General features: G+C 38.6%; 2 protein-coding genes across 5 annotated transcripts in view; one reads left to right on the forward strand and one right to left on the reverse strand.

Annotated features, from left to right (window-relative positions):
- LOC113033123 (DNA repair protein XRCC4) overlaps positions 1–25978 on the forward strand; it is a 38799-nt gene that overhangs the window by 2735 nt on the left and 10086 nt on the right. For 2 of the 4 annotated variants that reach the window (XM_026186521.1, XM_026186520.1), the window contains exons 3-4: positions 17287–17445; positions 18236–18423. In XM_026186521.1, the coding sequence (XP_026042306.1) occupies positions 17307–17445; positions 18236–18423 (327 nt within the window). In that variant the 5' untranslated portion in view covers positions 17287–17306. Of the gene's footprint in view, positions 1–11641; positions 11801–17286; positions 17446–18235; positions 18424–25978 lie in introns of those variants that run through there. The other 2 variants (XM_026186518.1, XM_026186519.1) reach the window with 2 other exon arrangements.
- On the reverse strand, positions 4071–11699 carry tmem167a (transmembrane protein 167A). The gene is made up of 4 exons (XM_026186522.1): positions 11636–11699; positions 9055–9164; positions 4863–4897; positions 4071–4745 (listed from the first exon to the last, which is right to left on the reverse strand). The coding sequence occupies exons 1-4, from the start codon at positions 11636–11638 to the stop codon at positions 4675–4677; spliced, it is 219 nt and encodes a 72-aa protein (XP_026042307.1). The 5' UTR covers positions 11639–11699; the 3' UTR covers positions 4071–4674.

Raw genomic sequence — 25978 nt, forward strand, 5'->3', positions numbered from 1 at the left:
ATAGGGCCAAAGGGAGACTGATCACAGAGATACACCAATAAGGAATAATCCACTACTCGTGAATGTTTCCCTCCTTTACTCCCTGTCATTATCTTGCTGACATTCTCACCCTCCGGCCATCTCCTGTGCAGCTTTCTTTCTCTCCATTCATCTTTACCTTCCTTTACAGAACTGATTCAAACAGGCTCCACTGAAGATTTTAAGGGTCAAGGTCTGTTTGGACACTTCTGGTTTGCTCAGCAGGAGATGGCAAAGACTTTAACGGCCTGATTGCCTTTGAAGTCCACAAAATGACAGCAACCTCTCCAATATGATCAAAGGAGGACAGAGGCAACACAATTAGAGTAATGTGCTTTGAATATTCTCCTTGTTGACTAATGATGTCAAAAAAGTACTTATGATGTGAACTATTACAAAATTCTCTTGAGGGAAAATTCTGGAAAACACAATAGTATATTAATATGAATTTTACATTGCCCAGAAACATTATAATGAAAAAAATACCTCACCAATCAAACAAACAAGCAAAACCAGAAATCAGTGAGTTCTATTTTCAGTCATTTTAACTTCATTTCCATTGAAAGGTAGAAGGGGGATTTTGGAATAGATGTCTAAATTTAATGGCCTTTCAATACATGTCTCTGGCTACTCCTCTAACTTTGCCGGTTTACAAAGGTTAAATATATTTTTAAAAGTTAATATGCAAGTGTAGTTAAGATACGATAATCATAGGTATGAATGTTATGGTAAATTTAGGCTTGCAATGATTTCTTTGAACTGTTCTTTTTTTTTTTTGGAGTGGACTGATTGTACAGGATACATCTTAGATGACTTTAAAAAGCAAGAATTGGGTCCAAAAAGGTTGAATGGGGTTTTTCTGTAATCCACACAGGCTCAAATATATACATACACCCAGACTAATATTTGGATAAACTTCACTTAGTAAACTGCACAGTAACCAGATGCTATCAACAAACTTCTGGGATAAGTCTGGTAGGATATTTGACCACTGTTTATGAAAGCATTGATACAGTTCATTTAAATTGGTTGGTTTTCTGACACAGACCCCACTTTTAAGCATAGTCCACAAATTCTCAATAGTGCTGAGCTCAGGGCTTTGGGAAGGCCATTCCAGAAGCTTAATGTTAGCCTGCTTTATCCATTCTATGACCAGTTTTGATATGTGTCTTGGGTCACTGTCTTACTGGAACATCCAATTGTGTCCAAGTTTCAACTGTCTAGCTGTTGATTTGAAATGAAGTTGAAGAATTTGGTGGTAGTCTTCGTTCTTCACTATTCTATCCACTTTTTGCAATGTACCAGCATCAGTGGCAGCAAAACAGCCACAGAGCATGATGCTACCACCACTGTGCTTTAAAGCTTGTATAGTGTTCTGAAAGCCTTCCTGTTACTCCTCTGAGCATACTTTTTGTTATTGTGGCCAAATAGCTCAATCTCATCTGACCAGTAAAAAGTTCTTTGTTGGTCAGCGCCCTCTCAGTCCATAGTGACTGTAGACAGTGACGCTGGTGTTCCAGCAGTTTACAGCATGTTTGAGCCTTGGTGGTTCCTGGGCTGTTTTTGGACATCCTAACACATTTCTTGTCATGGGAGGGTGACAGTTTAGGTCTGAATAACTTATACTTACACATCATTGTTTAAACTGATGATCTTGAAATACCCTGTCATTAACAAATGGCGCCAAGAGATCTTCCCAACTTGTAAAATACACAGTTCTTCTTCTTATATCAACTTCCTTGGACTTTCCCATTGTTCTTAGTACCGTCAAAACAAATCACTTTTGTGCTGGCAAACAGAAAGCACCAGTTGTAATAAATCATGATCACCAATGTGAAGTTAATATGCCTTGGCTTTGTCAAAATAACACTCTTAATAGAACCTTCAGCATCATTTATTAAAAGATTTAAGTGAGTGAGTCTGTATCTAAACTTTTGACCCTGTGTGAATTAGAGAAAATCTAATGTAAATCCAAACTTGTATACCAAATTCTTGTTTTTTAAAGTCATGAAAGATGTGTGATTACAATCATTGCACCCTAGAAAAAAGAGCAGTTCAAAGAAATCATTACAACCCCGAAATTACCACGACATTCATGCCCATGAAGAGTGAATGTAAACTTCTGACCACAACTGTAACTTTGTATAGGATATACAGAAATAGCAAGTCTGTAACTAGGATTGTTTAAATACTGAGGGCACGAGTTAAAAGTTTATCCGTTCAGTTCTGACACTGTAAATAGATACAAGGTGCCTTTTGAAAAGTAGAATCAGCTCCCAAAAATTGTTATTGTTTAAATGCTAAAAAAAGATGTCTGACATTTACAGTCTCACTTTGAATTCACTATCCTGGCCTTTTATAGTAAAAGCTTTATTTTTTCTAATTAGAACAGCGATACATCAAATCATGAGGGAATCAATACTTGGATCTTTTTTTTCTTCTTCTGTTCACATGGCAGACAGAGACGCTTTATGATGTCACCATAACATCACATTTTATTTAGCAGTCAGTTAAATGAGTTTGCTTCACATTGTTAAGCACAGTTAGTTTAGACTGTTTGGTTGCCATGCCGCGGCTGGTGGAGCCGAGAAATAAACATAACTTTTAAGGACAGAGGCAATGATGCTCAGCAGATGACATTTAAAACAGAATTCTGACATAAGAAACAGGACTATTTTTGTGCCCTTTGCCATTTGGCATCCCCTTTAATCAATCCTGATCAGCCAATTCAAACAGAAAAATCAGAGCATGCATTAAGTGAGCGAAGTCCTAAAGTTTTTTTAGGCATCAATTCACTGCACTTCTGCCAGATGTTCATTGCTCATTGCTTGGCAAATGTTTCCATAGCTTATGGGAGATTAGGAATAATGATCTTGACCCAAAAAGAAAAGAACAATTATATGTTTAGTTTGATTTTTGTCCCCAAATTACCCTACCAGAGCAGTATGCAGCTGCCTACCGCCAGTTTACGAGTTATTTCTTCCATCTTTCCTACATGTAATTGAACCAGTGATAACAGCTCCTATCATCAGCTGAAGCAAGGAGCATCAGTTCTTCCATAGTGTCTTCCTTTCATCACCCAAGACATTAGCTCAGTTCATTGACCCAGTGATATCCTTCGTACCAGTATCTCTGTTCCCCCAAATAGAAACGGAGGACTGCTCCGCTGTGTCTGCTCTATCTGCGTCATGGCCTGATAATCACAAATTTACCAGAAGGCTTGATGCTTTATCTCAACCGAGGAGAGCTAAAACGGTTGCACACCAATATAGGATCTATGTTCTCTAACAGGGAGTCTGGATCTGGATACTCATCAAGGGGGTGTGTGACTACAAGTGTTCTTCTTTAGTCTCATCCTCTGTACCCATAAACAGGGAGAAAATGTGTGAATAACTTTAACCCCCCCCCCTTCATATTTTCATGAGAAACCCACAATGCAGTTGTACTATTTCCTGAAACAATACCAGGCCAGCATTTCTTAGGATTTCACCAATTGGTCAAATTCTGTGGCTGACAAAACTTGTCAAGGCTTTTTCATAAGGACTTTATAATTTAAGCCTGTTGCAGGCAGTTTTATGATGTGGTCACATGTGGAATTTTGGTTTCATGCAATTTATCTTGTACACAGTTCAAAGATGAAATTACCAGAATTTGTCTAAATAAGCAATCACACATAGTTGTAACTTTTCTAACATATTCTGGATCTGTTTCAGAGGCTACTAAATTTTCTCCAGATTTTTAAAGCAGAACTTTTTAAGGTTTTCTTAGTATGAATGAAACCAAAGCTTTCCAGCTTTTTTTTGCACAAAACCTTGCCAAGATGGGTGTTCACTGCAAAGTTTAAGAGGTTATCACAAACTCTTGACCCTCTAAACAGCTCTAAAAAGATTCTTGCATGTTTATAAATAAGTACTTAAATAGTAAAGAATGACACAAATCTATCATCAACACGTATTTACCATGTTTGAAGTCATAATTACTGACACTTTGTACAATGTGGCAGAAAACATGAATCATAAGCTTTGTTAAAAAAGAAAAACTTAAAACCACACTTCCAAAAAAAAGGGACTTTAATAAATAGCTGCAAACCAACTGACATTAAAAACATCAGTAGCTCTTTGAGGCAAAAATGTAGGACAACTAGACACCTGAAGAGCTTTAATACCATTTTGTTTGCTGTACCCACCATTTTCAACTCAACAAACAGGAAGGTAACAAATATAAGTCAGCATGTAAATCCCTTAACAGATTAAACATTTATTGGGGTCCTCTTTGTGAAGAATTTCAAACAGATTAATCAGCTCCTTATAGTGACACAAAATGATGGAAAAAATCTGTTTGAAATGTTTAGACAAACTGTATCATTTGATCCCACAAATAGCAGATAACAGAAAAGCGGTACACTTGTTCCTCCCACACACACACTTAAACGTACAGACCTGGAAGTCTGTGGAGGGATTCACACAAATGCTATCAGCTAACCCCCTCCTCCATACACGGGCTCTCCGTGACTCAGTACGTGATGTCAGGTCTCTCTTTTTACATTATCTAACTGATAAGCAAAGGAGGTCTTATTGTGCTTCTAGGATCATCCTGTCCATGTCTTCGTGTCTCTCCATTTCTCCAATGTTTCCATTAGTGGGTTTCTTTAGATTGCTACTGTAGGAACAGTATACTAAAAGCCATGATGACACAGCAGCAGGCCACCCACGGACTCTTCCGCTCACCTGGAGAAATGCAATAGTGCAGTGTTTAGGCTTTGTCAGGAAACATTTCTGCATGCATGTATGAATAACAATATGACAAAGTAAAAAAAAAACTATATGGGGCAGTCATAGGCTTACCTATTCTGGCACACTTCCAAAAAATTCCTAGAAGCCTAAAAAGTAAAGGAATTACAAACATTACAAACAGGAACTCTGATATTAAAAGCTCAAAGACCTGTGATGATATGTGCACATACAGCAACAGAGGTACTCCACAAAACCCAAGCAGCCATCGGATGTCAAGTTCCATGTGAGGAATTTACAACGTAGAGGGAAAAGACGAACAGCAGGACATCTCATATGGATTGAGCACTGAGGCAAATGAGACATTTTCACTTCTTTTGAGAGCTCTGTGTGTCTCTGCATTTAAAGCAAACTTTTTAAACTTTCATTCTCACCAGATGGTGTCAGCATCCCATTGTACAATTTTTTCCTCAAAGTTGTCTCTGTATAACAGTTACATTTTGTACACTTGAAGCTAAGATTTGTTTTTGAGTGTACTGCTATTTTTCTTTATAAAACACATATTTTCTTGGAGATGGTATTCCCCTTAGATTTTGTGCCTTTCCCTACCACACAAGAATTATCTGCGAAATGTGTGGCATCAAATCAACACAAATAATGTCTCATGCCTCAGTCAACAAATCAATCAAGGGGGAAAACTATTAAATCATCCCATATGACATTCTCAGTCTCAAGCGCTTGTCTGAACAGGATGTCCCTCCCTTTTCCAATGCTGTGTGTATGTGAGTGAAACTGTTTCTGGGATTTGCCAGATTTATTAGAAATGAATTACAGAACTTATACAGCCAAGAATAATGTTGATCCTGAAATTATAAAAATCTGCTTTACTTCTGCTACTTTACTGGCCTTAATAAGCAGCTTCTTATTAACCAAGTGTTTTGGACAGACAAGCCTTACTTGATAAAGGAACGACTTTAATATGAGCAAAAATACAGGCGTAAATTACTTGAAGTGCACCATTTCTATTATGAAAACTGACGGCGTCAGAACCTTAAAGGATGTTCACTTATCATTGGTGGTGTGTGTCTATCAACAATTGCCATTGCTCAGTGTGGACAGAGTAAGACGAGGACAGCAATCCCCTTGCGACTAGGAAAAATCTGGAACTGATTGCAAGTAGTTGTGGTATCCAAGTGGTCACCCCACCGACCTTTTGATTCCAAGTCTATTGCAAAGCTCACCTGGTAGGAGGCAACTTGTTTCCAAACAATCGCAGTCTGTAGCAATGAGCAAACTCATCTGTGAAACATCTTTTTGCAATGGGCTGCTTGACTCAATTGGTCGTCTTAGGGTGTTTTCACACCTGCGCTGTTTAGTCTGTTTAAATTGAGCTCAGGTTCATTTTCCCCCTTGGTAAGATTTGTTTGTGCAGTTGTGAAGACAGTAACCGCACTTGGGTGCCATTCAAAACAACCACACCGGAGGAGGTGGTCTCGGTGCATTTCCAAACAAGCACCAGAGCGGTTTGTTTATGGTGCGAGCGTGATCTGACCCCAAACTGGACCAACCACCAGCTGTATGCTGCAAGTTTGAACTAAAAAACATTAGTTTGCAATGCATTCTTTGTATTCTTAATGTGGGGAGGTTTTATATATGTGCAGGTCTGTACGGTCTAGCAACTAGCCAAGAAATCAATGTAAATTCTCAGTTTTCTCACACTGCATCTTCCTCCTATATTTAATTTGTTGCTCCTCTCCTGCCCCAGACACATCTGGCCAATGAATGGACTGAATATTTTCACAGTTTGCACTTCGCCTGGAGTTCTCTTGGACTTTTCTCTGTAAACCAAAACCACGGGGAAAAGCTACAAGTTTACAAACTCATCAACTGATCGGATCAGAGTAAATGAACAATAGTTGTGAAAACGCCCTCAGTTATATATAATAGCATGGTTGCTGATCACCTATGGCAATCTGCAGTTTAATTGCAGACCTGCTGCAACTACATCAGTATTTGTGGAAGAATTTCTGAATTTTTGTTAATGGGTTTCAGGCTAGAATCTGAATCCAAGAAGAAAATGTGAATTTATATGTGTGTAGATCACAGATTTGCAATTTACAACATACAGGGAGTGGAGAATTATTAGGCAAATGAGTATTTTGTCCACATCATCCTCTTCATGCATGTTGTCCTACTCCAAGCTGTATAGGCTCGAAAGCCTACTACCAACTAAGCATATTAGGTGATGTGCATCTCTGTAATGAGAAGGGGTGTGGTCTAATGACATCAACACCCTATATCAGGTGTGCATAATTATTAGGCAACGTCCTTTCCTTTGGCAAAATGGGTCAAAAGAAGGACTTGACAGGCTCAGAAAAGTCAAAAATAGTGAGATATCTTGCAGAGGGATGCAGCAGTCTCAAAATTGCAAAGCTTCTGAAGCGTGATCATCGAACAATCAAGCGTTTCATTCAAAATAGTCAACAGGGTCGCAAGAAGCGTGTGGAAAAACCAAGGCGCAAAATAACTGCCCATGAACTGAGAAAAGTCAAGCGTGCAGCTGCCAAGATGCCACTTGCCACCAGTTTGGTCATATTTCAGAGCTGCAACATCACTGGAGTGCCCAAGAGCACAAGGTGTGCAATACTCAGAGACATGGCCAAGGTAAGAAAGGCTGAAAGACAACCACCACTGAAAAAGACACACAAGCTGAAACGTCAAGACTGGGCCAAGAAATATCTCAAGACTGGTTTTTCTAAGGTTTTATGGACTGATGAAATGAGAGTGAGTCTTGATGGGCCAGATGGATGGGCCCGTGGCTGGATTGGTAAAGGGCAGAGAGCTCCAGTCCGACTCAGACGCCAGCAAGGTGGAGGTGGAGTACTGGTTTGGGCTGGTATCATCAAAGATGAGCTTGTGGGGCCTTTTCGGGTTGAGGATGGAGTCAAGCTCAACTCCCAGTCCTACTGCCAGTTTCTGGAAGACACCTTCTTCAAGCAGTGTTACAGGAAGAAGTCTGCATCCTTCAAGAAAAACATGATTTTCATGCAGGACAATGCTCCATCACACGCGTCCAAGTACTCCACAGCGTGGCTGGCAAGAAAGGGTATAAAAGAAGAAAAACTAATGACATGGCCACCTTGTTCACCTGATCTGAACCCCATTGAGAACCTGTGGTCCATCATCAAATGTGAGATTTACAAGGAGGGAAAACAGTACACCTCTCTGAACAGTGTCTGGGAGGCTGTGGTTGCTGCTGCACGCAATGTTGATGGTGAACAGATCAAAACACTGACAGAATCCATGGATGGCAGGCTTTTGAGTGTCCTTGCAAAGAAAGGTGGCTATATTGGTCGCTGATTTGTTTTTGTTTTGTTTTTGAATGTCAGAAATGTATATTTGTGAATGTGGAGATGTTATATTGGTTTCACTGGTAAAAAGAAATAATTGAAATGGGTATATATTTGTTTTTTGTTAAGTTGCCTAATAATTATGCACAGTAATAGTCACCTGCACACACAGATATCCTCCTAAAATAGCTAAAACTCAAAACAAACTAAAAACTACTTCCAAAAACATTCAGCTTTGATATTAATGAGTTTTTTGGGTTCATTGAGAACATGGTTGTTGTTCAATAATAACATTATTCCTCAAAAATACAACTTGCCTAATAATTCTGCACTCCCTGTATGTATCACTGTTCATTGCTGTATTATCACAGACACAGCATGTAAATAGGCAACTTGATCTCATTTAATTGCAAGCTGATAGCAGACTGACTCGGATTTCAAAGATAATGAGTTTGCAAATTCATGGCATTTGGTCGCAATAACTGTTGTCTCCAGCCACAATTTTCCTGTTTTTACCAGCAGAAACACTGTAAGTGACTGCTGTGTAGAAATATTTCAGCAAGCACTGATTAAACTTGCAGAATCATTAGATTTGAATTTTCACTCTTCTACACTGCTCCAAGGCTCCACATTTAACTGTTGTCATATGCATGTGAATGTCTCCATCTATTCTGAAAGCATTAGGCTGAAATTTACTGTTTTAACCTTACCTTTAATTTCTTGTAAGATGATCTATAATGTTATAGAACCACAATAATATACTTTACATACAGATTACCATTCTGAATTATTACATAGTGAAATGAAGAGTGATCAAGCAATTTGCCATTATTGCTGATAATGAACTTAGAAAAGATGAATGATTTAGTCATTTTGATCATTTATACTGCTCAAAAAGACAAAGATGGGAAGCCAATTAATCATGTCAGTGGTGATTTTTAAGTAGCCCATCTTACCCAGTCTTATTCTTGTCCAGCAGGCTGGGGGCCATTGCTCTGATGTAGGCACAGGTACAGATCAGGAGGAGAATCACAGTTAGCAGTGACTGGAAGTTGAAAATGGCTGACTGCAAGATGAAAGAGAATGATACATTTAGTACAGACATAATACAATATGTCATAACAATTTAAAAAAAGTGAACTCGTGACAGTTTTCTGTAATACTGATCTTCAGCTACGTGCAGAGAAGATAGCTGTTGTGCCAGTTGTTCACTTTGGTGCTGACTGACTGTGCAGAACGCTTTAGAGTTATTATATTGTCAAAAACTCAACTTAAAATCTGTTTTTTTATAATCTCATATTCAGAATTACACAGTGAAAGTGCATATGTAGACTTACTTACAAAATCAACTACGTGCCTAGAAGGTATTATGACCTCCCTCACAATCAATATCTTATACAGTACTCTGATTTGCCAAAATGAAGACCAAAGTCCAAATGGACTCAGTTAGTCCTTATCATCAAAAGGTGCAACACTTAAGATTTTCACTTCAAAACTGTTTTAGACATTAAAAAGATGAATAACAAAACTAGAAACAGACATGCCACTTATGAGAATAATTAACTGTTGCATTAAAACAATAGCTACTACAGTGTTCTACCACATATATAGATCGAACAGTCAGTGAATATACCGAGCCCACAGTCCAACATAAATGGGGAGAAAACAAAATTAGCTCCCCAGAGACTGTATTTTTCTCACACACAACCTGTGAGCCAACCCACTTCTTCTTGCTGATCACACTTTTTGTCAAACATGTTGAAGAATTGGCAGTCAATACATGAAACCTTGTAGACCACACAGACAGTACTTTGGACAGCTGTGGACACCAGGGACACATGAGTGCTCTTATCCTACCATTTTTTTGTCTGCTTGGAGGGAACATTTACAGTTGGTGCACTTGTAGACATAGTTGAAAAATCCACACTGTCACAACAAATTGAAAGGCACTCAGATGTCTGCACAGATCGTTGCACCGATGTAAGAATTGAAAGACGGTCGAGTTATGAATCAAACTTAGTTTCAGATACTAAGTGATTTTATTTGCTACTGCAAAAGAGCCTTTAGCCTTCTACAGAACAATGTACCTTGGAGATTGGCCTAGATAGATTAGAAAGGTTAACTAGTGGAAGCAATCCTGATTATTTTTCCCTGGAAAAAAAAAAGCAAGGTCGATCAATATTTATGTATTTGTTCATAACTCACCAGCAAACTGCAACTCATGTCCACATCCTAATCTAAGAAACAAGGTGTTTTGGAATTGAATCTGGTTTATTAAACACCCACACAGTAATTATCCAGTAATCTTCACCTTATATATTGCCAGTAATTTTGATCTTTGTATTCAACCATTTGAAAGAACTTTATCTACCACTGAGTTACAAGAGAACAACAGCTCACTCTTTTGTTCAGTTGGTGCTAACCAGCTAGTCCAAGCCTTTCATATTAGCTAGCTCACAGACCAGATTGGTAGTGCAGCTGCAAGAACCAAGACCGGAATTTGCGTTCATCTGCAGGATGAGACACTAAATGGAAAAACTGCTGATCATATTGGCCAGTCTTTCGCAATGTGAATGGCAATATTTACCATGTGCACCTCATTTTACAATGCATGTGCACTTATGATCAAATCAAAGGTAAATCTAAAGGAAGGACTTTGTTATTAATTTATAACTGTCTTAATCTTATGGCACGCCAAAGCAACCAAGGGACTCTGCAATAGAGTCTAATCCAACTCCATTGCTCAAGTAGTGAGCATGATGAGTTTACAAGTACATTTAAGAACTAACATAGGATTTAAACAGGGGTATTTAAAGTCTATACCTTAAAATAACTTCGAGATTATGAACTGCTTCTATTGCTGAATTTATAATATCCCTCAATAACTCAAACTGTAATGCTGTTACAGAAAATAAGCATCATTTTACAACGACTTAACTGGTGTCGTACACGTAATGTTTAACTTTTAAAAATGAAATGTTATATAATTAACCACGTTCCCTGTTTCTGTTGGTTCATCATTTCATCATTATTCATCATTTAGGCCCTCTTAATAAACGCTCGTCTTTAAAATTCTACTTTATGGAAACAATTAATTTCACTGGTTACATATTCATTTACGAGTTTTAATTCGAAATACCCACGCATGCAGGCAGTAGTCCATGCTCCTTGTCTAGCTACGTGGCATACGCCTCAAAACACTACGATGCTAGCACTCGTCGTATTTAAAAAATCAGAGATAACTTGACTTTTTTAGCAAACGACTCCCAATGACACATTAGTGCGCGCACTCGATGAAATAAAAGTTTAATAGCATGAACGGAAACGTGACATTGTGGCTAGATTTGCTAAACTTTTAGCCTAACTCAGCTAACCACTATTAGCTCGGTAGTTTAACATTTACTGTATGTTCTACAAGCACAAGCTGCCATCACAGTTTATCACTGATACAGGTCATATCTCCAATACGTGCGATAAATAACGCTTAAACGTCGCTGCAAAAGATCAAAAAGATCTGCTTTATCAAAACAAACTTACCATTTTTGTAAATGGGAATCAAAGCCACATCACACTTCCGCCTCCCTGGAACTTACGTAACGAAAGCGAAGCACGGTTTGCGTGACGTAAGGACGCACTGCGCTGTCGCTGATTGGCTCAAAGCACAAGAGTTGAAGGTTGAAACTACTGTCGAAGCTGTCAAGAGTGAGTGCTTCAATGATATCAGTTTCATAAAATAATTGCTTCATTTTCACATCGCAGTTGTTGGTCCACATAGTGCTAAGTTTTCGAAGAAGAATTTGTACTTCATTTGTAAGAACTAGAGGAAAATTCGAGTCGTCTATAACACGCTAATGACTCGGCGCCTTGCCATAGCGCCTATGCCACTGTGCTTTGTTCTATAATAATGCACACATAAAGTTATTTGAAGTCTAAGACGTCGGCACCTGCAGAGCCAGCTCGTTGCTAATGATAAAATCTATTCTGAACATATAAAGGAAAAATAGAAATGAACATTATTATACAATATTTAGATATTATACCCTCAAACTTGAGTACTAGCTTGAAAATACTTGAGAGTTGTTCAAGTCTGTAGACAGTAGTGTAGACTGTCTACAGACAAATGTGTTAAAACTATACTTTGCTAATTGGTATCATTCGTGGTGTGCTTGTCTTTGTTTTTAAAGTTTAATGTGCAAAAAATTACATTATATAGCTCATATTTCTCTCTTGGTGATGTAAGAGAGAAATTTTTGTGGTCCACTTTTCTCTCAAAGTTTTCACAATGATGTTCCCTCCCTCTCTAACCAGCCATGGCAGCATCTTAATTGCATTCAAACAGTGTTTCATAAATTTCCCCCCAGACATTTCCCTCCTCAGCACTCCTAGAAATTAGAAGAATAAATTTGTTTGCTCATTGTCTTAGACTGCTAATTATTTAGCTGTCTAAGACAATGTCTGCCTTCAGATGTGTTCCTAAGACAAAGAGATGGGCCGGGCTTACATGTAGGCTTACATTCCTCTTAATGTGGTCAAATTTATTTTCTTTTATATAGTTTACAGTGATCCATTTTGGCTACAGTACAATACATGCACATTTGATTACTGAAGTTAAATCAAGACTTGGTGTGGCCTTCTGTTTGTGAGATCTAAAATCAGGCCATATTTACATTTGCAAGAGTGAAACAGTCCTCAAGCTTTATTTTTTTAAAGATGTTTTTGACTTTTGGTTATTTTGAAACGGGATACTGGAAGTGTTACAGCAAGCTGACATCAGCGTGCTTGATGTCTGCTCCGACCTGATCCGGCTAATTTCACCAGAATACAAAGTACCTTTCTTTTGCAAACCACTTGTGTTGAGGTTTCTGTTATAAAACAAGTGGTTTACTGTAATAGTACTTATTTTTTCTGTAACCATATTATTAAGTTAGCAGAAAATGAACAAAAGAAAATTTGAAAAACTCCACTGCACTCGTTTTCTGTGATAATGGAGGCTGGCTTGCTTTGAACATATAATGTCTGCTTGCAGTAGTGGTTTCTGTTATGAAGAATCTGTCATGCCTTCATTATTCTTCCCATGGTTTTAGTGTCATCAAAACCAGCAGTAGGAGCACAGTTCTTAGTCCAGGTTCTTTCAAGTGAGTATGTTCACTTGAAAGAGAAGTAAATGCATTAACATACATTATGGCCCTAGTTACTATTCTTTAGTGGATCTGTGATTTTTTAGTTTCTTCTGTCTCTTCATTTTATCTTGAAGTGGCTGATTGATGTAGAGATCAGGGCTCCATTGGGACCATACTTTTTGTTGCAGGACTTTTTTTTAAATTCTTGTTAGTGAAGAAATAGTTGTTCTTTATGATTCTTTGGGGTTTAGGGTTATTTTCACAGTGCAAAATGAATTAGAGATCAGTAGAGTTTGGGCTATTGGTATAGGAAAACTATTGTACAGTACTGAATATAAGTGGTACTTACCGGACACACTGCCATACGATATTTTCCCAATACTTCACTCACGATATACTATTGCGATTTTTAACATTTTGCAATATGCAGTATTATAATAACATATATTGCAATCCCCTTTTTAAAACTGCTAATTATGTACTCATCTGTTTTATCTCATAAGATAAAGTTATTAGTTCAGTTATTTTTCAGCTGCAAAATGAGACACTGTCACTGCCATAAGACAGAGGCAGTCTGCTATCAGTCTGCGGTCGAATGGAGTCAAGTTGGCAATTGCATGCAATGTGTTTCTGATAATACAGCAACTAGCTGCGATAAGTTGTCAAAAATCACAAATCTGTTGCTGTCGATATAGACAGAAATTTGCATTTAGCTATTACATTTGCACTCAGTAACCTTCCTGTGTTACAGGAATATAACCAGAATACAACCAGCTGGCAGCCAGTTGAGTTGAGTCCCCTTGAGTTGTGCTTTCTGACAAAAACTCATTCAAACTTATGGCAGTCTGTCTGCATTTATAAATTAGACAGCAATAATTTGCAAACCTTCAACAATCTCTCTGAGAGTGATTGCAGTCTGTCCAAGTCAGACTACGACTGCAGGTTTCCCTCCTATCAGGCAATAGGAGTACTGTAGGTACTCATTATTTTGTGACCAATCTCAGCTTGTTTTCCTACCCAGTGGTGAAAAGAAAGTTTTCCATCTATAATCTATAATAAAGTTCAGAATACATTTCTGCATGTAAGTGAAGGCGTGTCATGTTGTGCAACATGTCCTACTTTTTTGTTGTTTCCCATTACCACTGCATCACATTTTCCCCTTCAGACAGCAATAATATATGTTCGAAGCATCTTGGTAAATTACAGTACTTTTTAAAACCCTGGTTCTAATGCAGAGGCATCTATCAGCTAGCTTATGGGGACATTTCACAAAGTCTGCCTCTGACATGATCAGGGTGTAGCCCAGTTCAGACAGATGTTTTAGCTTTAAGGCCGTGATTTACTATAGTAAATATTATATTTTCTGTAACTGTGCCCAGTGGCTGAAGCCAATACCTGGAAAGAATAACGAACAAAAGGCCCCAGCCCCACTTACTGTTGTTTAGGGCAGCATTGCTTTAATCCCTAACTGGTCATAAAAGCAGTGGATTTGCCAAAGAGTTGTCCTTTTCGTCTTGAGCCTATTGTGTTGGAGAAAACAGGAGGAGAAGTCCAGTGAAAGTACAGTGAGAGGATGGGTCTAATTGTCAAGGCTCACAAGGGAGAGAGTCAGCTATCTTGGCTTTTTCTTTACTCCTTATGAACTCCTTGTTTAAGGCACAAGATGCATAATTACAGGCCCTCTTTGTGACTCATTGGCCTGGTACTTCCTCTAAACAGAATTAAGTCTTGCTGTTTGCGAATGAGGCAATCCAGAAGAAGTGACAATGAAAAGGTTGAGCAAAAAATTACAGAAGGAGTAGAAAAAGAACGTAAAAGCTATGTGTCGAATCTCTAGGGTAGTTTTAGTTGATGATTTAAGCAATTCAGATGATTGCCTCTGCTGGCTGTGTTACTGAACAGATGCTAACAGTGAGAAATCAGTATTGGCTTTGATGATTCTGAGTATCTCTCCATTCCTCACAGGCAGTGCTGTTTATTTAATTGAAGTCCTTCTGTCATTACCACAGGGTCACCGTCCCTGAACAACAGATGTTACAGTAACTAATGAGTAGCCGGGCTCACTTTATGAGGTTAAAGTTGATGCCTTCAGCTCCCTAGTCTTGGTTGGCCCCTTTGCCTAACCACACCCCTTCGTAAGGCACAAAGGGTCAACTTTAATCTTTTTGCACAGTTCTTTGTGCATGCATGTGTTTGTGTGTGTGAATAGGGTGTGTGCGTACCCCCTGCGCAGAGCATGTCTCATTTTGAATAACCTTGACCACCTGCTCTGTCAGCATATGTGGTGGGGGATACATGTCACATCATAACTAAAAGCACAATGTCCAAAGGCACTCATTTTCATTTTTTCAGACATGTTCAGCTTGGCTAACTGCCAATTAAGCTGTCTTGCTTTTTCCTCCGTCTCCACTCACTTTGCCCTGTATTTAAGCAGGGAAACTGTCCAGCTCACCTCTCACTCGATGTGGAAGCAGTAATCATATGTTCTGACCTAGATATGCATAATCAAGTAAAAGTTTACTAGCAATCAAAGACACCCCCACCCCCTTTTTTGAGTTAATTACGTTAAAGTTATTGTAATCGTTAGACCAACTTTTTCACAACTAATAACAGGCTGTTTCTGGCATTAGTAGGATAGTTTAAGCTCCCATTAAGAAATACAGAACTGTGTAAAAGCATCCCTTATTTCATATTGTGCTTAAAAAGTGGGAAATGGATGTAGTGATTTATTGAAACATTAGCAAACATGTATGAATTACAGCGTAAAAAGCAAAAACAACTATAACAAGCTTAAAAGTAACTCTGGTACGACCAACGACCAACTTATCTGCATCCATAATTACATTCATTTTGTCAAGATCTCCAACACTACTGGCTGAAACGACCCAAACCGTGAAAGAGTCTAGACTGTGTTTTACTGATGGATACTGACACTCACTGCTGTACCTCTTTCCTGATCTCCTTCGTACAAACTGATGATGATTTGAACCAAAATTTGCATCATTGTTTAAAAGACCTTTTGCCACTGATTTTCAGTCCAGTTCTTGTGTAATTTGGCATATCTCAGCATTTTCTCACTGTTTCCCTTCCTTAAGTATAACTTCTTGAAAGCTGTCCTTGAGACTTGGGGCCGTTTCAATAGTAGATGAATCAAGTGAAGGGTCAGATGCATCTCTTTGCTGATTTTTTCCCCCTATTTTTTATGGACATGACTTTCAGATACAGTTTTTTTCCCGTATAGCTCTTTGGGAATCACTTTTTTTTCTGGTATAAAAAATATTATTTTATGCCTGTCGTCTTTGACATTTTCTGTAAATTCATCTAAATAAGTGCGGATGTATTATGAGTTTTGCAACAGATTACGAGTACCAAAATGCCCAAACATACAATTTAAAATCACTTCTTTCCTAACTTGCATATTATGTGTAGAGTTGGCATATAAAGACTGGACTGAAAATGAGTGAAAAAGCAGCCAATGTCAAACAAAAATAAAAAATAACTTTGAAAGATCTTCTGAAAGCCTGGAGAACTACTGCTCAAGATCACTTTGAAAATGTGAGTCTGGGTCCTTGGAAGCAAAATGTAAAAAAATGAGGGCTGGCTGGATGCATTTGCACGCTACTGTATAAATTTGATAATGTACTAATTGTATAAAACCAGTGAAACAACTGGTTTGTTTCAGTAATATTCCTCTATTTATCTTTAACAGCATGTAATTACTTTCCTGGTGGTTTCAAGGCAGACACAAAAACCTGCCAAAACATGTTAATCTCCGTGTGGTCCCACTGACTCAGAGAGACCCCCACTGAAGGCATACACAGGAACGTTTTTTTATTACCAAATCCAAGCAGTGAAACAATGAACCACATTGATGCAAAGGGAAGATTAACACAATCTTACACCACGAAAACAGATTGATTAGAGCACTGTCTTCGAAGGAGGTCTTAGGACTCAAAACTAACAAACCTACAAAATGTTATAAACACTCATAGGAATTGTTGCCGGAAAATTGCATTTTAATTTCTTCTTGTTTAGAGTGTCTGAATTTCTGTTTTTGGTGTTCTGCAGGTCTCGGATATGTGAGAAACATGAGCGGTACAGTTTGTCGAATTAGACTAAGTGATGATCCAGATACTCCGTACTTCCTGCGAGTGGACTGGGCCATAGACCTGGGTGCTGGTTTCACATTAGCTCTTACAAATGGCAGCTCAGCATGGATTGGAGAAGGTAAATATTTGAGATGTAAGAAGAATAGTTTAGAATAGATGAAAATTACCTTAAATTTAGGCTTAAGTGTAATAGAAAGACTTTCATTTTTTTCTAATTACCTAGTCTGAGTGGTTAGCAGGGCTGCTATTCATCAGGCAACCATTCATCCAAGCTGTCTAGGCACCTGGCCGACCCCCTTATCATATTATCATAGTGTTATAACTGTTGGTCTTTTAACAAGAGGGACAGACGTGACCTCGTTTCATCATCCTTCTTCACTCCTACGCTGCAGCTTACAGGTGTATAAAGCAGATTAAAATCTACAAGGCTTGTCTTTGTATATAGTAAGCCACTAGTGAGTGTCTGTGTGTGCCTGTGTGTGTCTGTACATGAATGCCCATACTCTGGAAGGACATCTGGAACATAACTGCTCTCTAGTTTTCCATTGCTGTCCATCTGGAGAGATGACAGGTGGAGATGAGTTTGTGACAGCTACGTGCAGGCTTGTAGCTCGTCAGTATTTCTCTGTTTCATGTGCTAATTGGGACTTTCAAGCCAACGTTAGCAGCTGTGCAGCAGCTGATGACAGTCCCCTTGGTTTCTCTGCATGCTTCCTTTCAAATCCGCTTTCACGTGCATTCATGGGTTACTACATAATAAATGTTTACACTTCTTGTTCTGTAATCTGCTCCTTCCCCTCTATCCAGTTTCTGTCAGGTGTACAGCTTTGAAAAAAATTTTTAAATATGAGAAAAATGCCTTTTAAAAGACAATAAGATGTTTGAGCAATGCTTTTTTTTTTTGTCAGTTTCAGAGGATGATATGACAAGGGAAGCCAATGACATAGGAGTCCCAAGAGAGAGATATGTTGAGGATCTTCTTCAAGCCCTAACAAAAAGTGGAGGAGGAAGAAGCGAAGACAAGGAGATGTATACCTTTGGCCTCTCTCCTGATCGCCGTTATCTCTTGTATGAGAAGACTTGTAATGATATTTCGGTAAGCAAAGGTTTTGTGTGGATTTGTACAGTGTTTGCTACAATAATCATTCATTATGTTTAGCATTTTATGGTGCAAAGTGCTAAGCATAGAAAATGAGTACGTAACCAGGTTAGAGATAAATCAGGATAAGGTTTTTGTAAAAAGTATGTATTAAAATGAATCTTGAGTCACCGATAAACTAATAAGAATTTAGTGGTCAAGGTTGCAGTGACCTTTACAAAACCTGTTTCTGGCAGTATTGAAGACAATAATGTAAACTGCAAGTTGACTAGTTTGCAGATGGTTACAGTAAACACTCAAGCAATGTCAAGCAATATGGACAATAGGTTTTTGAAAAGACAGCTGATGCTTTGGATGTTACATAAGAGAAGGTTCCTAGCCTGTCTTTACATTAGCCCTTGGGTCTTGCCTTACATAAATGATAGGTTTTAAAAGATGAATGCTAAAACTCACAGAAAGCTTTTTCAAGGTTGTGTCTCCACCTATTAAGAGACTAATGATGAAGCAGCCGGATTTTTGGCAAATAGAAAAGACAGACATGGGAGGAATGAACAGGATATTTGTTGGCTAAGAACCAAAGAGCATACCCTCATCCTTAAATATAAGCTTCTGTGGAATTGAAAAACTTTTTGCAACCACAGGAAACACCCCCTGGTGGCCGATCACATGCATGCTGGTTTGTTTAAGACCTTTCGATGTTGGCTTCACTTTTTAAAGACACAAAAGCTATATCCATCTTTTACATTGACTATGGTCTGGAAATCTTGGAATCAATATATCTTTCATAGTGAGGCAGGAACTAATTGCTTAACTTGAGCAAGTGCCGCACTAAACTACCCTTCGTTCTGTGAAAGCAAGTAAAAAGAGAGCTTGTTTTGAATGACGGTTGATGAGATGTCAGTCTTTTATGTAGTCCTCCTGACACGGGGATAAATATTTTAATGCAGGGTTGTTTTCAGCGTAAATGTCCTTAACAAATGAAGAGAAAATGCTGCTGTTTCATGCATTGAATGGATGTGGCACAAGTGTAAAAAGTGCAGCAGTTGTAATTTTCCTTGCCTGTAGCTTTGAAGCACAGGCCTCAGTGATGGGGCTCAACGATAGACCCCAATCTTATGGAGTAAAACACGATGTATTATCAGTACTCCATCTTCCACAGCACCATGGACTCCCCTCTTGTCACTGTTCCCTGAGGACATCTAACAACACACAACAAAATCGAAAGGAAGTTTTCTTGATTTTCCTTTTTTTCTTTCTTTTTGGTTTTTACAAGGGACCGTTGAAAAGATAAGGTTTATAGTTTCCCCACATTAAAGGAGAATCAGAAAGGCTTGGTGGCCTTCAGGCTACAGACAGGAAGTACTCAGTGCAGTTTGTTACCAGTCATCCAAAGGTAGTGTTATTAGTTAGTGGTGTAATGGCTGTAGCTGGAAAACGAGAAAAAGGCTTCTCACTAAAGGTTTGTTACAAGGAAAGATAATTATGGCTCACACTGTTGCAATGTTAAATTTATGCAACAGTTACTGACAAATACTGAAAAAGTTTAGAAACACATGTTGTATGCTTTGCACAGGCAGGCAGGAATGACACGCTCGATGAAGCGCAGGCCATGGCGGTTGATTTTGATGTTATTTTTTTCAAACTGTGAGATTCTGCCTCTGAGGAGGTTACTTTGGGATCTTGTAATGCTGTGCTGGCAGATGAAGAACCCCAGGAGGTTAGGAACACTGTAGTAACCATAAAACCCAGATTTATGGAGAGGGCCATCCTCATCCAGCCATTTTAAAAGACAGTTGATTAGACCCCTTTTCTCTCTTCAGATCCTCTTGGCTTTCTTTATCTCTATTATTGTGGGCAACAGGGCCATTTGCATGCATGTGTCCATGTCCAAACATGTACAGACATACTGTTGGTTAAAAAAAAAGGCTCTGAGGCCATCAGCCTTTGCGTACCACACTTGACAAAGCTGTTGAGCAAGTGGTTGCTCATTCAGACACAGAAATACACATGTAGCTCAGTTTTAAAATCAAAAACCAAAACATAATTAACAATGTCTTGCTTATTATTATTGTGGATGTAGTAAGGATACTAGGTCCTACAATAACCTTTCACCTCTTCAAGAAACTTAAAGAAGTCAAGTCGCTTTTCTTTACCATGACCTGGATGACTGAGAACATCCTACAGTACATTACTGATGTTAACAGTAATTTACACATACTTTAAGATGCCTCGATTATTGTAACACCTTATGCTCTCCATTAAAAATGCCTCATTACACTTCATTAAGTCACCAGCTGTTTTCAAACGTGATCTTTTGGGTAAATCAGTTCGGGACGTTGTTTAGAGATGGAGGTGAGGGAGCTGCTGTGTATGATCTACATCAGACATTTGCGTTCCTACATGTACCTGCGTCTGTAGAGAAAAATTCAGTGCTGGATTCCAGGTGTGAAAATGGCTACTGGAATTAATTCATGCAGGATTCTTGCAGGACCACAGAAAATGATTGGCAGTTGCCTAAAATTGCGCAGTCCTCTGTATACTTAAAAAAAAAATTATCAATTCTCCATGGTTGCAGTTATCTTCACGATGTGCAGAAGAAAACCCATCATGACCAAATTTTATATAACGTGCAAATTCACATTTTATTCTTACGCCTTCTATTCATAGTATTTTTTCCTAATCTGCCTTCGTACTGCCCCCATTATTTATATGTCAGAGGTTAAAAAGTTTAACATATTTCTCGCGGCTAATTTGAGGGTGCAAGTTTCCTTTAGAAAGAGAAGAAAAGAAGGTGGAGACTAAACAGGTGGTAGATTTGACATGACGTTAATATTTTATGATTATGACCTCAGACGATGTAATGATGAATACAGTCGGCTGTTTCATGTTAAACTACAGCTAAGCAGGTGTTTTACACACATAAATTAGACATAATCTCCTCCTTAATGTCTGTTTAAGTACACATCTGTCAAAAATCCAGCACTGAACTCTAACTTAAGTCTTCTGCAAATGTGTTAAATCCACAAACCTAAGATTTTGGATAGGTCACTTGTTAATTTACTGTCATCTAAGAGTGTGATTTTTGTTTTTACAATTTTAGTGTATTTTATACCTGCCTGAGTCAGCTGCATTTCTGTGCTACAGTAAGTTGTTTCCATTTTTATTAGATTGATCTCTTCATAGCCTCTATTTTATATCATAAGAAACTACCTTTTTTAACAACTTCATTTAAAAGTTCTCCACGCAAAGACATTTTCCCACGCTAAGCTTGTACATGCAGTGAACGTTTACAAATAGGAGTGTGTGTTACATGTACTAGTAGTAGTGGTAGTGTAGTAGTTTTTAATTCAATTCCATTTCAAGAGACAGGATAGAATATACACTGTGGAAGAGAGCCAGAGATTAATAATAACTAATGGTTAAATGCAAAATGGTGCATAAACACGTAGTGAACGAAAAGAGGTGTGTGAAGAAGAAGCGCTCAGTCTATCATGGGAAGTCCCCAGCAAGCTGCAACACGACTAAGGGAGAATTCAGGGTCACTTGATCCAGCCCTAACCACATGCTTTATCAAAAAGGAAAATTTGAAACCTAATCTTGAAGTAGAGAGGCTTCTTGAAGGAAATGCAAAGCTCTTCTTTGGATGTTGGCTGCCTTTTTCTCTGTTCTCTGCCGACATGATGTCACACTGATTCAATAATCTTGAGGTCCAGGCTCTGGGGAGGCCAATCAATTACTGATGGTCCTCCACTGTGGCAGTGTGTTTGGGATCATTCTCATGCTGGAAAAATGAAGCTGTTGCTAATCAGGTGGTTTACAAATGTTATTGCGCAGTGAATCAAAATCTCGCAGTATTTTTCAGTGTTCCTCGACACCACTGCACTGGCTGAAATGTTGCCCCAAACCACGACAGAGCCTCCAACATGTTTTACAGATCGCTGTGGGCACTCACTGTTGTACCTCTCTCATGATCTCCTCTTTATATATTGGTGTTTTGGCAATTGGTAAATGCATCTTTCAGGCCCTGTGTCAGATCTCCACTGGATATTTTTTAAAATGATTCTTAAGGACATAAATTTCCAATACTTCTAATCTAGTCTAGATAGTTTTTTAGGCCTGCTGCTTCTTCTTCAGATATAGCTGTAAGCTTCTCAATGACAAAAGATACATAATAATAAAAAAAATGCTAAAAATCTTTGAACATAAAGCCAAGGACAACTTAAGTCAAGCACACAAACAGCTGTGTAAAAATTGCTAATGAATGGCTGATTAACTATGGAAGAATTACTATGGTTAACTTATCCGGTTGTTCAGTGATGACGCGACGAATCCTACTTCCGGGTCTAAAGTAGTCTGCGTTTAATATGGCTTTTGTGTTGTTAACATGTTTAATGTTATATATTTTCTTCTATTTGATCTCAAAAAGCTCCTAAAACAGTCAGTGATCACTGTTGACCTCCGTCGGCTTTTATTACCGCTAATCATTTATTTAAGCTCAGTTTTTAAAACCTTGGGATGTAACTACAGCCCAGCCCATGCAGCAGTATATGAATGACTAACCTCGTATTGTGGATGGATCAGTTGTTCTCCTGACTGAAGTTTGGTCCTTTTACAGCATCCTGCCATGCGATTACATTTGTTCCTGACCACCGAGAACACTCACGGTAACTTTTATCGAGTGGGAAAAAAGTTAGCTTGTTTATATTATGCTAACATAGCTGTGTCGCTAGCGGTCCCGTAGCACATCATTATATACCAGCTAGCCCAACTTCAGTAACCCTACAAACGTCACTGCTGTTTAGTTTTCTGTCTTCATTTATGCTGGAAGTGATAGCAGAGCTGTACGTTTTAATTTGTTTCCAAAACCCCGCAGTCAGGACATGCTATATTGTATTTAGATAGAAGCTAGCGAGCTAACTCCCTGCTAACTTCTAACTCTGTTAAATGTCATAAATTCAGTTTTCATGGATGCCTGGATGCTAAACTCAATTGTTACACCTGGTAGAGCAGAACGCTGATCATTTTATTAAAGATGAAAGACTTTAGACAGTTTTTCAACTCTCAGTAATGCCATAGTGATCGTTTGATATATGGACCTGCAGCGGAGTTTAGACCCAGACACGGCTAGTGACGTCAGACTGAACAACCGGATTGTTATCTTTTTTATCTATGAAGCTTTCACTTTTGGTCATTTACAGGCTCGTCTTTCTAATTTGGAATTCAGATTTTCATTCCAAGTACCCATCTCTTAAAAAATGATCATGTACATGATTTGCTGACAATTTTAATCTGTCATGTTCAAGTACATAATGGATAAATTTATACTAAAGAATAACAGAACTTAGGCTCCTCCAGTGAAATTTGTGGTTGGTGTCAAGCTGCACTGCTTGAGTCCCCAGTGAAATACTCGATAACTTTTATTTGACAAACAGAAAACATGGACACATCTGTGTCCCATTCGTTCACTTGTGGCTTCAATCATCTTCTGTCAGCTGTCAAAAATTACGGTCCAAATCCCGGTGCTTCGAGGCTGGCGCTGAAATACGACCTAAAGTGAAAGTGACAGGTTTTAGAAAATCACAGGAAGCCCCTGGATAACTGATAGTTTTTTGTATGTGTGTGTACATAATGGGTTTGTCATAGCGCTGCATTATTGTATACAACGTTAACAATAGAATTGTTTGGCTAGAGCAGAGAATTCCCTAAATTCATTTTTGTAATTGCAAATTTTTCATTGCCACGAAGTTGGCCAAATGCTTTTATTGTGGTTTGAGTTTAAAAACAAACACACAAAAAAACAAACAAAAAGTGCACTGACTCAAACACCAAATAGCAAAAATGAGGACAAATTGGTTGCATCTTTAGCTTTTGCAGTCCCATTGAAGTCTGGGAAATTGTGGCACAGCTGGAAGCCAGATTTGAACACCGACCACACAGAAGAGTCTGATCCACCAACACGTTTCTCCTGCCGGTGCCACCTGCAGCTTTCTGCAATCGTAGTCAGGTTTGTAGTTGTACCCTCTACAATTTGAATGACAATCAGTGCTTAGAACGACTGTTCCTGTTCTGCTGCAACCCAAAGTGACCATTAAGTATTTTCCTACGGTATCTGCACTCCAGTTAGTTCCGCGCCACATCGTCCTTGCCGCGTATGTGAAAGTGTGTCTTATCGGGATGGACTCATTGCTTTCGCCCTCCACTTCCTGGACTCTATCTGGCCTTACGCCTCTGCAGAGCGGATAAGGGAACCGATGGGACAAACGGATCTCTGCTTCGATGCCCAGACGTCAGTGTCCGTGCCCACTCTTGTACACTGTCTCTTTGTATCGTGTGCTCAGTGATCACCCACTCACTTCCCTGGTCCCTAAGACACAATAGTTATTTCCAGATAAAGAATTAAAAAAAAAACTTTTATCAGGGACATGTTCACGGTGTTTTTATTAGGATTTAGATAAACATGAGCGCATTTGCCTTGCATTGCATTTCTTCGTATCATTGGTCACCAGTTGTTAAACCAAGGTATTTTTTTATCCTTAGGGCCATATTACCTTTTAGATCTCCAGCGGTGTGCCAGATGGAGTGACATGGAAAGCTTTCAGTCCTCTGTGGCCACAGTGTGTTATGGTATCATTTCCAGTGGGACTGTGTTCTTCTGGCTTTGTCCTCCACACCTATGTCAACATTTGACCTTATGGTCTGGTTTGCAAGCTGGAGACATACACACACTCACACAGACTAACATAAACAAACACCTAGACCACACACACTGGACCACATTGAAATGTTGGACAAATTTGCATACATAGAAGAAGATTGTACATCCACAGTATATAGATTATTCATCGCTTGCAATGTCAGAAAAAACTAGCTGTATGAAGCATCTCATTTAATTTGAGTGAATTTATCCGTGTCTCTCTGTCCAGAAAGTTAAGTGTTATAAGACATATATTGAATATTGTTAGAGGCTGAAACTACTGCTGTGAGCAGTTTGCTTATTTTAGTGTTGTTTCAGTTCGGCAACAAAAATGTGGTAGTGGGTTGTGCATCACAGACAAACAGTCTGACCTCCCACATCTTTGCAGTGGCTGGCAGCAGTGTGCAGATTGACCTTTAACTTTATCTCTGTTTCCCAGGAGAGGAGCCCAAGCTCAAGAAAATAAGAAAAAAAAGCACTTCTTGTCCATTGCTGTGTTTTAACGTTGATCACTTACAGAAATATTTCTTTCTGTCTGTCACTGATATGTAGATATTTGTATCTTGCTTCACTGCATTTTCATATTTATACCTCTGTTTAGTGTACAATACTTCTTATGACTTCCATAGAGTAATGTTAAATATTTGGCGATGTGTTTACTGCAGTGGGTCTTCTCAGATAACCTTTGACTAAAGACAGTGAAAAAACACTACCTTTGGTATTTAAAAAAAGGAGGAGAATAAATAAACAGCAGCTGAGTTCCATTTCTAAAGTTAATCCTGTAAATAAAGGTTGTTCTTCCAGCACTTTAGATGTCTCTGTCTAGTGTCTTATTAGGGTAATACAATGTTGACATGT

Source organism: Astatotilapia calliptera, chromosome 12, assembly GCF_900246225.1.
Source record: "Astatotilapia calliptera chromosome 12, fAstCal1.2, whole genome shotgun sequence".
NCBI lineage: Eukaryota > Metazoa > Chordata > Actinopteri > Cichliformes > Cichlidae > Astatotilapia > Astatotilapia calliptera.

Excerpts from the sequence above, each read along its gene's own strand:
- tmem167a (XM_026186522.1), bottom strand. Across the intron at positions 4,898-9,054 it reads CTGGACAAGAATAAGACTGG|GCTTCTAGGAATTTTTTGGA; the intron begins GTAAGATGGGCT and ends TTTACTTTTTAG. Across the intron at positions 4,746-4,862 it reads TTGGAAGTGTGCCAGAATAG|GTGAGCGGAAGAGTCCGTGG; the intron begins GTAAGCCTATGA and ends GCATTTCTCCAG.